At 38.1% G+C, this 12,271-nt stretch overlaps 1 protein-coding gene across 3 annotated transcripts in view; it reads right to left on the bottom strand.

Annotated features, from left to right (window-relative positions):
• Positions 1–12,271, bottom strand: part of NOL4 (nucleolar protein 4) — a 206,792-nt gene that overhangs the window by 26,350 nt on the left and 168,171 nt on the right. For all 3 annotated transcript variants that reach the window (XM_076329767.1, XM_076329768.1, XM_076329769.1), the window contains one exon: positions 8,726–8,839. In XM_076329767.1, coding sequence (XP_076185882.1) covers positions 8,726–8,839 — 114 coding nt within the window. The remainder of the gene's footprint in view (positions 1–8,725; positions 8,840–12,271) is intronic.

Here is a 12,271-nt window from a genome sequence, read left to right as displayed (position 1 = left end):
CTCGGCAGTCCCTTCCAGCTGCATCTGCTAATAACAGAACCCTATCCAGCACTGCTGAAATCAGGAATTTTGCCACTGACTTGAAAGGCAGCAGGATTTAAAATTACAATGCATACCGCTTATTTTCTCCCCCTTGACAATATGGCCAGTGCATTCTGGGTAGGAAGCTAAGTTTCCCAATACTAGTACATAATTTGATCTCTTGACGATAATCCACATGCAGCTAAATGGTGCCTGCATAACATTTTGTGCCTCAGTGGTTAAAGCATTTGGAATCACAAAAGCAAACCAAAGACCAACTCAGAAGTAAAATAATCATTAGGTGGGGAAATGATGGAAGTGAACAAGGCCTGAAATGCAAACTAGCATGTGGGTACTCAAGGACATTACAGTCATCTTAGTGATCATTTTGAACACAGGTAAAAAAGGATAAAGTACTGAAGTACAGAAATCACTCTGATCCCTACTAAATACCAAATCACAAAGAGATGTCTGAATACAAAAAGCTATTATTAATAAAGCTTCTGTAGTGTAAGAAGCATCGAGCTCTTTGTAAGTTAAAGTGACTTTTGCCTCTTGCGGTTTTTGGTATTCCAATTTCTATTTGTTTGCTTTATGTTAAGTGAACTATCTGCTTCCCTTTGCTCTTTTCTATTGTCTAAGACTCTGCAAGCCTCCCATTCTGAAGTAAAAATCACTTTGAGCTGGAATTTTTCAGGTCTTATGTAAATATACAGCAGAGAGAGGACATGGCCCCATCCCTCCGCACTGCCCCGATTTGTGGTCAGCATGGATGAAGTGCCTTTTCTTTCCCATCCTCTAGAGCAAATTAGGCTCTGTGAAACCCAAGAGGAAGGGAACTCCTGATGCTTTCTCCTCCACCTCTAACAAGGATGTATAGTTGATGTGCTCTTCCTGCATACTGAATAGCTGTGGCAAGGACTCCACCTCCCTGCAACAAAACCGCTTCTTCATGCTCCCTCTGAATTCGCAGCTTTCTGCCACAGAAGCACTGCCTCAGCAGGGCATTCTCCAGTGTCCACTGGGAGGTATTTTTGCAAAGCTCCCTTTTCTGTAACCAATATTGTCCAAATCTGCCCTTGATACAAAAACACATAATGTAAACAACAGAATAAAGAGAGCATTTAAGAACCCTACAATTTGTTTCTTCCTTCCTCCTGGGAGCTGCAGTACGCATTGATCGGGAAAGAGAACAACGTACACACGGGGACACAAATATATGTCCTTCTTCCTTCTTTCCTGCTGTATGAAGGGTAATACAGGAAATAACTGCTGAGTGTGTCAAGATTTAGAAGCTGCGCATTAGTGGCACAGCTGAAACACAAATTCTCTGTCCTCAAATTATGAAGGTTCAAAGGTGTCTTCCCCCGCACTGCTAAAAGCCAGATACAATGATCCTGAAATGGAGGTCCATGCCCTCACTGCAATTCAGATTTTTAATTAGTTTCTTCCAAAACAATTTTACAATTACCTGTAATTTGTCCACCAGTAATTTCCTTCCTTCTTAACAGAGACACAAACTGCTCCTGGTCTGCATCAGCCAGACTTTTTTTTTTTTTAATAAAACTGGGCTTGAAGAGTCTTTCTTTAGGTCAACCCCCTTGTTACATGCAGAGAAACAGCACCAGAAATTGTTTGAAGGCAGATCATTAACATCTCCTTACAAATCTCAATTTCTTTAAAAATGAACATTTAGGAATTAGATAAAAATGGAAGGAAACACAGTAGCGGTGATTTCCAAGTGGCAGTACATGTGCACTTTTATTAATATTCAGATGTATTGCATTAGCACAGAACCAGTACCCAGTCTGCAACCGGCACTTGTATCAAGCTGCTCTATTCAGGTTGCTGCTATGACAACTATCCAGAGGCAAATGTCAGGTCAGCTCCCAGCATATGTGTCTAGGCCATAATTGCTTTGTCAGAAACCTAATAGCCACCTACTCCTTCTCCTCTAACAGCTAAAAGCAATATTGTTAAAATTACTAAATGTTGCAATATACTTAACACCCTATTCATATCCTACTAAAGCACTGAAAACTTTAGATTTGCCTTCCTTTTATCCCCCAAACTAGAATGGGGGTGAAGAATGTGTTTAAAGTGCCTATTTGCAAATTTACATTAATTTATGTTTCAGTGTAAACCTGGGATCATTAAACTTTCTCTTCCTTGGGGGTTAGACATTATCTTTCACTCCACCACGATGATTACTGATATTTAATTTGCCCGGTTACAAATCACAGCAAGGAAAAAAATTAAAACTGTCAACTTGATGAGAGGTTTCTTAAAAAACGCATTCAGTGTTTATCATAAAGAACTGCTTCATAGCATCATAGTGCATGATAGTCTGTGCACAGTGCATAGACTTGTTCTTATCAACTTGAAAAGCTCAAATAATCAAAGATATTTTTCTATTGAGTTTAGCTTTTATAATTAAAGAAACTGGTAGCTTCCACAAGACTCAGAAATATAACCTGCACATTTATCCTAATCTTATTTATCCTCATCTTACACACCCCGACATTTAACGTTTACATTGAGGGAACTTTTTTGAGATGCCTAGCAGAGAGTGAAATAATTGAAGCAGAGATAGAGATGAAGTAAGTAATACTCTTGCAACTGCAAAGTTGTCTTGCAGCCATCTCCAAGTATGATCTCTTGTGAAGAATTAAAGTTAGTCTGCGTATAACTGGTTTGTTCAGTGAAAGGGAAATTGTCTCCCATCTGAACATGGAGACGTACACATATCCTAATAGCTTCATTGTATTACCTCCCATTTGCCTTGTAGATAGATAGTGATAAAGAGTAGTTGAATTAAATCAAACTAAAGAAATTACAAATTTTACAACAAAAGTGAAGTGAAGGTATGAGGACAACACCTTTGTCAGGCTATACAGTTGTCTGACTTGTTATTTTCAGCTAGTCTCTGGAATGAAAAGAAACTGTACCCTTTAAATTCACATTTAAAAAAATGAAAATGCAGAAAGCCTTTTTTTTATCAGGTATATTCTATAAAATATTGACAGACAAGCACTCTGCGAAGAGCCTACTACTTTAAAAAGCACTAGCTCTGGCTGAGAAATGCCTTTGTTAGGATGGGAAATATGTAAGAAAACTTTCATTTTCCTCTGAGCTTAAGCTCTCTTTGGGCCAACTTGTCATTTGCTATGTAACTACAAAAGAATCATACGCTGCATGCACGATTACTTGGGGCATAAGGATGACAGAAGTGTACGTAGCTCACTCCCTTGGCTACCCAAAAAATTCTGCATGCTATGGTAGCCCTTCAATGACACTACTCACTGAAATGGAGGTCAAATTGCTAAAATAACATGGACTGAGTCCAGGGGAGAATCCAGTCCACTGGCTTTGCAGTCATATGTGACCACTACTCTCCTATCTACAAATATAATAATGAATTCTTAAAGGTCCAGATTCCTAACTAGTACAAAACAACATGGTGGCAATGAAGCTACATCAATTTTCTAAATGGTCTGGCTAACTATACACAATACGTCCATGGAAAGGTTCATACACTTCTACAGACATAGTATTCTATGATTCAGTTCTTTTCCTGCTTTCCCATATTCATTCTCCCTCCTTGCTCCCAGGTGCTCACATTTTGCCTTGATCGCCAAAAACTTCTTATTTCAATTACAAGAAAAATGCTCATTCATAAATTTGCAACATGACAGCATGCAAAAAGAATCAATTCTAAACAACAAAACAATTAAACAAAAGGCAGCTGTTGTAAAAACCACTTGCATCCAAATATGGGTGAAGGCAATTTTTTCCTAGTACCATTCTTATTTGCTTTTCCAAAGGAAGATTTCACCTTTTCATCTCACTTAGTAAAAATAAAGGGGCAGGTCCTCTCGCATACTAATGTACATAAATCTTCCCTTGAAGAATTTTCATTGGTCTTTTTGATTTCAGACAAGACAGTAACAACACTAATCCACCTCCACTTTCCAGAGTACCATAGCTCAACGCTGCTCCAGGCTGTTTTATGATGAGGTTTTATAAAAACTACACCATGCACATACCTGTTCGGAAGAAGCAGAGACTGACAACGATTAAGCTCTTAAAACAAAACTTCCATTTCTGTGACTGACAATAAGCAGAGCCACAAAGCCAAAGCCTCTGCAGCAGCAGCCCACAAAACAGGCATCCCAACCTCTGTTCACTGCCCAGGATGATAATGACCAGATGACTTTTTCCAGATTTTTCTACTTATTTAATCATTCTTCTTTTGCCCAACCAAGACACAATTTCGTTTGTAAAGTGAAGGGCACAACAAATGTTCACCATATGTAATGAATGCATGTAAAAAGGGCTGTATTTTAGCTCTACTTAATTTGTTTCATGACTCCTTTGTTGATAGTAGTCCAGAACCTCCACTTCAGTGCAACTGCTTCACACTGAATATTGCCAGAGATGTAATAAAGATCTTGAAGGATTATCGCAGAAAAGCATCCCAAGATATCACTCAGAAGCAGAGGAAATCTTAAGGATTCAGATAATGCCTCTTCTGTCTCTGACTGAAGCAAGTCATAGCAGTTCAATCCAATTATTGTTTCTACATTTTTTTATCAACTGTGATGAAAAAAGTCCTCAAAATTCAAGACTGGAGTTACCCTTTCTCAGTATCCAGACTCGATTTGGAGAGCAACACAAAAGCTCTGCATTGCCTCTGTACCCACTGTCTGATCCAGACTGTGGAAAGATCAACCAAATCCAGCCCAGCGTCATGAGCATTTCACTGTTTGGCAGGAGTATCAGCAAACCTATACAATTTCATTATATAAACCTACAAAATTTTTGCAAGGGAATAAATTACTTTTAATATCAGGCAGAATAAAAAAGTGGAAGTGACAGAACTCTTCAGTCAGGTAATAGGTACCAAATATGTAACTCCTCGGCACTTAAGCTACTGGCCAACCAACAGAGCTTGATCTCAAGATAATGAGAGTGCACTGAAGCTAAAGAGAGCACTTGAGTAACATCTAACATGGTCAGACAGCCAAAGCATTAGAGTCCAAGCTACCATGACCTAGTAAACACATTTATATTCCTTACACAGAAGTCTCAGAAACTGACAATGCTTTTATTGTTGCAGTTTCAAAAACTATGGGAAGTTACTAGCTTCCTGACAGACAAGATCACATTGAGTTTCCCATTACGAAATAAATTATTGCTGTGAAAAAACCCTAATTTTGAAAATAAGTAGTTGATGCCAGTGAGACCAGTTTTCATTAACTTACTTTTAAAATTGGATTTTTGCAGGCAGAAATCTTCAGCCTTGAGTTAGGAAATACAAGACCACGTGAGTGGAATTTAAGGCATATAGGTAGAAGGATGGCTTCTTCCTCCTTCAGACTTAACTGTATCAGACTTAATATCACTAGATCAGGGCTATATTAAGCACTGCAGCTATCAGAAATACTTCTAGAAAGTCATTCGTAAGATGCAGTATTTGTGTGTGCGCAGACACACACAATTGGAAAGATTTCTTCTGAAGAGATAACAAATCTGTCCATAGGATTCTAAGTATATAAAGCCAACCCTTCATGTTTAATACTTGTGAAAGAAACAGCTCATAGTCATGAGTATGGTCAATACTCTAGCTGTTCAAAAGAAAAATTGAGCTCTTAGAAGTTTCCACCGTTTTGACTTTTAATCTGTTTCTTTTTGCTGAGCAGTAATTAAGATGGTTTTTCATCAAACCACTGTTAAAATGAACACTGTAGGCAAAAACATATTTAGTTTGGAAATTCATATTATTTTACCAAAGCACAGACTTCCATTAGGGATGTACATGCAGCATGCTCAGAACTTCCTGCTCAGGGACTGTGTTGTGCCAAGGAGAGGAGGAGAAATGGAGAAGAGGAGGAAAGAGCATAAACAAGACAAGAAAATGAATTCAGGAAGCTGCTTAAGTTTTGTCTTAGCTTCAGGGTTGGGCATAACACTCATTGTGTTCTTACTACATTCACATTTTATGGGTAATATTCTGTAAAAGATAGTGGTGGGGATGCAAATTACACCTCACTTTGAGGCAGATCACCCCTCTGGAGAATAAAAGGCAGACCTTCACTGTGCTGCATGCAGGAATAAAGCAGCTTTAATGCAACACTTCCATTCAGCTCTGAGGGGAAGTGCTGAATGAGTGCTCTTACCAGATCCTCTTAACAACCTACTTTCCAGGACTGTCTAACGCTTGTCCTCCATTAGAAGATCTCTGGATATAATTTATGAAGTGGTAATTTTCATTATCCAAATCTTATTTCCCCTTTCCTCCTCCCAAATTTCCACTGAAGGGTCCCTCAAAGCCTGAGTCCGCCCATTGGTATAATGCCCAATTTTGGAAATTTACATTTAAAAAGGAAAAGTAGAGCCATGTTAACAAGAAAACAAGGTGTTTTTTTTTTTTTTTTTTGAGCTATGAAACAGTAGAAACAACATGCTGAACTGAACTTCGTCAACCTTTCTCTGTTTAAGAAAAAAATCCAATGAAAATATTTCATTTTGGGCATATGTAAGAAAAGTGAAGGAAATTTAAAAGTAAGTAAAAGGAAAAAATAGGAAGACGAGAAAGATAGAGCCCTTTTACCTATAAGGCACTCTCCCTGGATGTGAGGATAGAGGTCCACTTCCCATCTCAGCATAAGAACTGAGCACAGTAGTGTGTGTTAAATACCCCACTCAGAAATATTCTGGAATGCTTTGCTCTCAATCTAATCTACTTTGTTAATGTCACATACTTGGAGTAAATAATTAAATTTCAATGGAACTGGGGCTAGAACCAAGATTTTCTACTTCTCTAATGACTTAACTATTCTGTCCTGCAGAGTAAATTTCTCACTCTTAAGTTTTATGAAGCTACCTAACACACACTCCTATAATTTTTTCTAGCCAAAACTATTCAGCAAATCTATCCTGAATTCACAAATAGTTTTGCAAGCACCAAAGCTACATCAATGCAGCTAATTTACTGATTGCTGAATCAAATGGCTGGTGCTATTTGCAACTGTCTCCACAGTGTTCCTGGAACTCACTGCCAAAAAGAGGAGGGAGCTGAAGGAAGCAGAACCCAACACCTGTTCTTTGTAAGCAACTTTGCTACTTTAACATCACAACTGTAATTAAGATGATCAGTTTGGAGCCATTCTGCCTACACATTTTGAATTCTGTAAGGAAAAGTAAAGACCTCTCTCTCCCCTCAACAACTGCTACCAAATCCTTCCATGACAGTAACACCACAAATAAAAGAAAGAAAAATCCTATTAATAAGCTTTTTTATTTCTGTCTACAGTTCTAAAATTGTTTTTCTTCAAACAGCTCTCTGGCTCCCTGGAGAGTACTACAGGATACTCATCTAAATCACTCGAAAGCTCTGCCTCACCCTGGCTGGACCAAGGAACTGAGCCACTGTTTTTGTGAGTACTGAGGACAAGTTAGTCTCCAGCCAGTGCAATGAAAGCAACTGATGTTTGTACAAGTCTCTTCTAGTTCTGCCTGGGGTAAGCACATCGACTTTGGAGCTTTGTTCTTTTTTTGTTTTTTAGTTGTTACTGAAAAATCAGAGAACAAATGAGAGAATATAAAACCTGCACAATCTGTAGGAGCACCACTTCTAAACTAAGTCATACTTAACATTACCGTACTTTGACATCCCATGTGATCTGTAAATCTTAAGGCAAATGTACCGCAATTATGACAATACTATCAAAAAATGTAACAGCAAAAAGAAATAGCAATATCCACTCTCAGCTCCTAAGGTATCAATGTTCTAAGGATAGTAGTAGGACTCTTTATTCAGTTAGGGCAGGACCTGAAAGAACTCAATGGACTATGTATAAAAGAAAAATGTTCTTTTAAAAAATGTCCTTTTCCACAAAAAGTTTGTCTACCATGACTGAGGCATATTTTGGAGCAAGTGAGATATTGGACTTCATGAAAATCATGAAGAGAAATAAAGCATAATGATCTTTGCAATAAGGATGTCAGACGTTCTGTATCCGTGAAGCAACTAAATAATCAAAGCCTGGAACAAGCTACCAGTTTGATTTTAAAAATTGAAAGAAAACATGCAATTCTCAGCAAACTAAAAATAATTAAATGTACTAGAATAGATGAATAATCACGTAAGAAAAAATAAATACCGATATGAGCTTTAAAATCTCACTAATAAGGTAATTGACAGCATTTTGGTATATATCACAATAACTTTTCTGTTTCAGGCAAATAGGTATTTTCAGAAACACACTATTTCACCTTACATTTACAAATGCATACACATTTTGAAAGAGAATATGTGCACAGATAAACACACTGACTCATAGATACATGCATCATTTCTGTTATTTATGAAAATTATATATACTGTATGTTCTGTTCCTTTAAACTCTAGTAAGCAGATTACACAATCTGCCCTCAAAATCTACAACCGTTAAAAAGCAAATATATAGCTTTATCCAGCTGGACATTATAAACATACTAGGCACCCTCATACAGCTTATGTAAATATAGACAGAGACATGCTTGTGTATTCATTTAAAGAACTACAGCTTTTGTATTTTAATTATTCTTGCTAGCAAGAAACGTATAAGGGATTGCACCACCCTTCTGCATGGCATCCTATGTAAATGAGTCCAGTGCATTTATAAATATGGATGTGGTAGACCCCCAAACAACACAGTACCTGCTGTCTATCCAACCGCATCCTTTTTGCAGCATTTCTGCTTTCACTCTCACAGGCGGAAGCCAGGATACTCTCTGCAACTGCTGAAGTAAGGTGTGAGGGAATAGGTCGTGACTATGAGAGAAAAAAGAAACACAGAAATTATTTCTAGCATAATCCCCGATATCCTTTTTCAAAGCACACAATACCGTCACCTAGGCAGGAAAGTCCGCTCATTGAAATGTAGTTTATACCAACAAAACAGGGAAATGGAACTTGTAAAGATGAAAAATGAAACTAGTTAGATGTTAAAGCTGCAGCTGATCCATAGATCCATGAGAAGCCCTTTCCCCCCACAGCTCTATTGTCCAGTGTGTTTAGTCTGGCTCATTAAGCTGTACTTTGAACAGACAGTGGCATATTCTCTGCGTTCCAGCAGCACCCTGGCCGTCTGATTCTTGTTAAGAAAACTGAAAGGCTTTTTATCCTGTACAGCATGTGACAGAGATGAGTAGTGGTTTTTTATAGTCATAAAAAAGCAAAACAAAAAACCCCAAGTGATAGGGTTGAAACATCACTCAAAACATAACAGATTGTCAGAACATTTCAGAGCAGTCTCAATCTGTAGTATACGAATATTTGCATTCCTTGCTGCAACATGACTGATGTGATTAAAATGACTTAAAAAAAATCTGGTTTTCTTTTGATAAAGCCAGCCTTCCAACAATGTAGATATTTTGTGGTTCAACTAGATATGGTTCTTTTTTTCTGATTCAAAACCTCGCATTACAATTTCCTAGCATTTACATGTTTTAGGTTAAAGGTGCAATGAAACCCAAAAAACCAAGGGAACGCTAGAATCCATTGTTGGTTATGAACTCCAATATGGTCTTCCCTACCAGTTCATTAAGAAGAATATTTACACACCTTTTTTTCCTAATTACATGCAAAACAATCTTTCTGAAAGATGGAGCTCACAATAAAACTCATCTTCTTCATTAATATACAAAGATATATCCGACCTACCAAGAAAATGGGGATAATGACACAGATACTGATATACATAGAAGCCCATTCCACTGCAAATTATTGAACCGGTTCTGAACTTCCATAAATTTTCAAAGCTTCATTGAACTCAAAAGTACTATGTAAATTTATACCTACCAGGGAACTGGCCGTATGTGGGGGGGTTTTGGGGTGGTTTTTTGTTTTGTTTTGGTTTTTTTTTAAGAGTTATACCTTCTTACTCCTAAAAGCATAAATATGAACCTGCTATGAAATGTCACTAAGTTTTGGAAGCAAGTTTTGAAGTATTCCCATTCAGTTCTTAGAACAGATTCATTACATTGGCTCAACTGATTTTAAGGCTTTCATAACATTCCAGAAACTGAGGAGCCAACCATTACTAATATTACATTTTTACCTTTAAAAATTAAAGTCCATTTATTGACTTTGGATGTGCTCTGCAGAATGCCAATTTTTTGTCTGACACCGTACTTTCTCTAATGCATGGGACCACAGTCTGTCTGGGACCAGAAGCTAAACTACTTTTAGAAATAGACAGGGATTTATGGGTCTCCCTCACTAGTGCAATAGGCTTATTTTTCCCCACTCATCCAAGAGCAAGCTCTCTGGCATCAGTGTAACAGCTGTGTAAGAAAGACAATCAGAGGCTGCAATACTACAATAAAATATACTTGGATTGATTTGGCAGAACAAACTATTGAACTTCTTTCCAGTTTGCATAATGATGCATTCCCAGGCACTTCTGAAAATAGATCAGTCTAAGAGATGAGGGACACTGATGTTAAACCCTGGTGTTATTACAGAAGTCAACAGTACAGTACAGACACATTCCTCAGAGCTCCAGAGGAGAGGGTAAGTCTTTGCAGAAGGTTTTCACTGACAAAGCATTATATTTATTATTCTGCCTCCCTAGAATGGTGATGTTATTCTTAATACATTACTGCATCACTTAGCCACACTAGATCCCTCCCAGGTATTTCATGGCCAAGTATCACTGTACATGCCACTGTTTTATGTATGTTCAAGGTACATGGACTACATTGGCTGAATGGAAGTCTCAGTGTGGTCTTCTAGCAGTGGTCACACAATGACGTTCTTGAAAAATGGCGAGTAAACACCTGGATAATTCCTCCAGCTCAGGTCTTTAATTAGAGCTATAACCATACGTATACATCAATGGATTTTTCGAAGGTGACATATAAGCCAAAAAATTAATGTTCTGAACAAAAAGTAAAATGCACCCAAGTTCCTCCAGCTTCTTTGTTTATGGGAGAGAATAAGTTTATTGACGTGTTTTGTAAAATAAAAAATAAAGAGTTACCGTAAAAATCAAGCAGTCATGTGCTTTTCTCTGAAAAGGAGTGCAGTGGTTATGTGGTCACTGTTGAAATATTGAACTCAAAATTAGTACCTGCAAAAATGAGGAAATCTCCAGGTAATGGAGTATCTTCCTCTTGAAATATGTGTTAACCCATAATTTCTCTCACTCATCACTGCAGCTGGCCGTTGATATGTTCATGTCAAGAACTAGAGTGAACCTTAGGGAGAATGTAATGAATGCACGGTTGAGTCACCTGGGGACTAAAATACTATAACAGAGCACAGGAGAAAAATCATCTGATTAAGGTTCAGGTTCTACCAGCTTAACTCAGGCAGAGCACTAGTTTGGCATTGACTGAGAAGGCGAAGAGAGTCCTCTGTCACTAGCAGCAGAGCTGTTAAAAAGAAGATTTTCTGTTCCATGAAATGCCATATCTGTGAAATGTCAAAAAGAACAATTTTGAAAAGCCTTGCCTAAGAGGAAAAAAATGCTTTGAAATAACCACTTTTTAAAAGATGTTTTTAAATAAACTGAATTAATAGCCCCATCTTCTAAGCTCAGAGGCCCCTTCTGGCTTAGCTTAACTTCTTCATCTTCTATACTTCTGATTATTCATGACCTCTGTCATGTCTACCAGCTATAAAACCATGTCTGTAAGAAGCTCAAGCATCCCAGTCCTTGTGGGCTTCTGAACATTTCTCAACTCCCTATCCGAGGGTGAGACACAAAGGCCTTGGGGAACATGGCAAAAGCAACATCATTCAACTCTGCACAAGGGAGCCTGCAGATCTCAGCCAAACCAACGTTTTCTAGGTACCCAGGATCCCTTCTGCAGAGCTGAGAGCTGAGTGCTGGTTCCTGCACGTCTGGGACTACAGCAGGAAATGTGGGAGCCAAGGAGTCCTTATTTCCAAGGGCTCCCAGGCTCCCCCCACAATCCCTGGATCCACAACCTGCCCACTGGACTAGCAGGAAACCAGGTTTCATTTTACTGGGGTATGTCAAAACAGAAAACCTTTGACAAACTAACATTTCTTAAAGGGGGAAAAAAAAGGCATTATCAAAAAATTCCTGACCACCTTTAACTGGCAGAATGCACCTAGTGTTGTTTGATAACATTCACAGCCCCAGTCTGGTATTTCTTTCACTTCACAGTGATGTAAAGCAGGAAGTAACTATATTGGAACTACCTATGTATAAAACAACAGAAAAGCAGCAAG

The sequence above is a fragment of the Aptenodytes patagonicus genome, chromosome 2 (assembly GCF_965638725.1).
Source record: "Aptenodytes patagonicus chromosome 2, bAptPat1.pri.cur, whole genome shotgun sequence".
In the NCBI taxonomy this organism is placed as follows: Eukaryota; Metazoa; Chordata; class Aves; order Sphenisciformes; family Spheniscidae; genus Aptenodytes; species Aptenodytes patagonicus.
The sequence above is the reverse complement of the archived record's forward strand: the minus strand, read 5'-3'. Positions and strand labels throughout refer to the sequence as shown.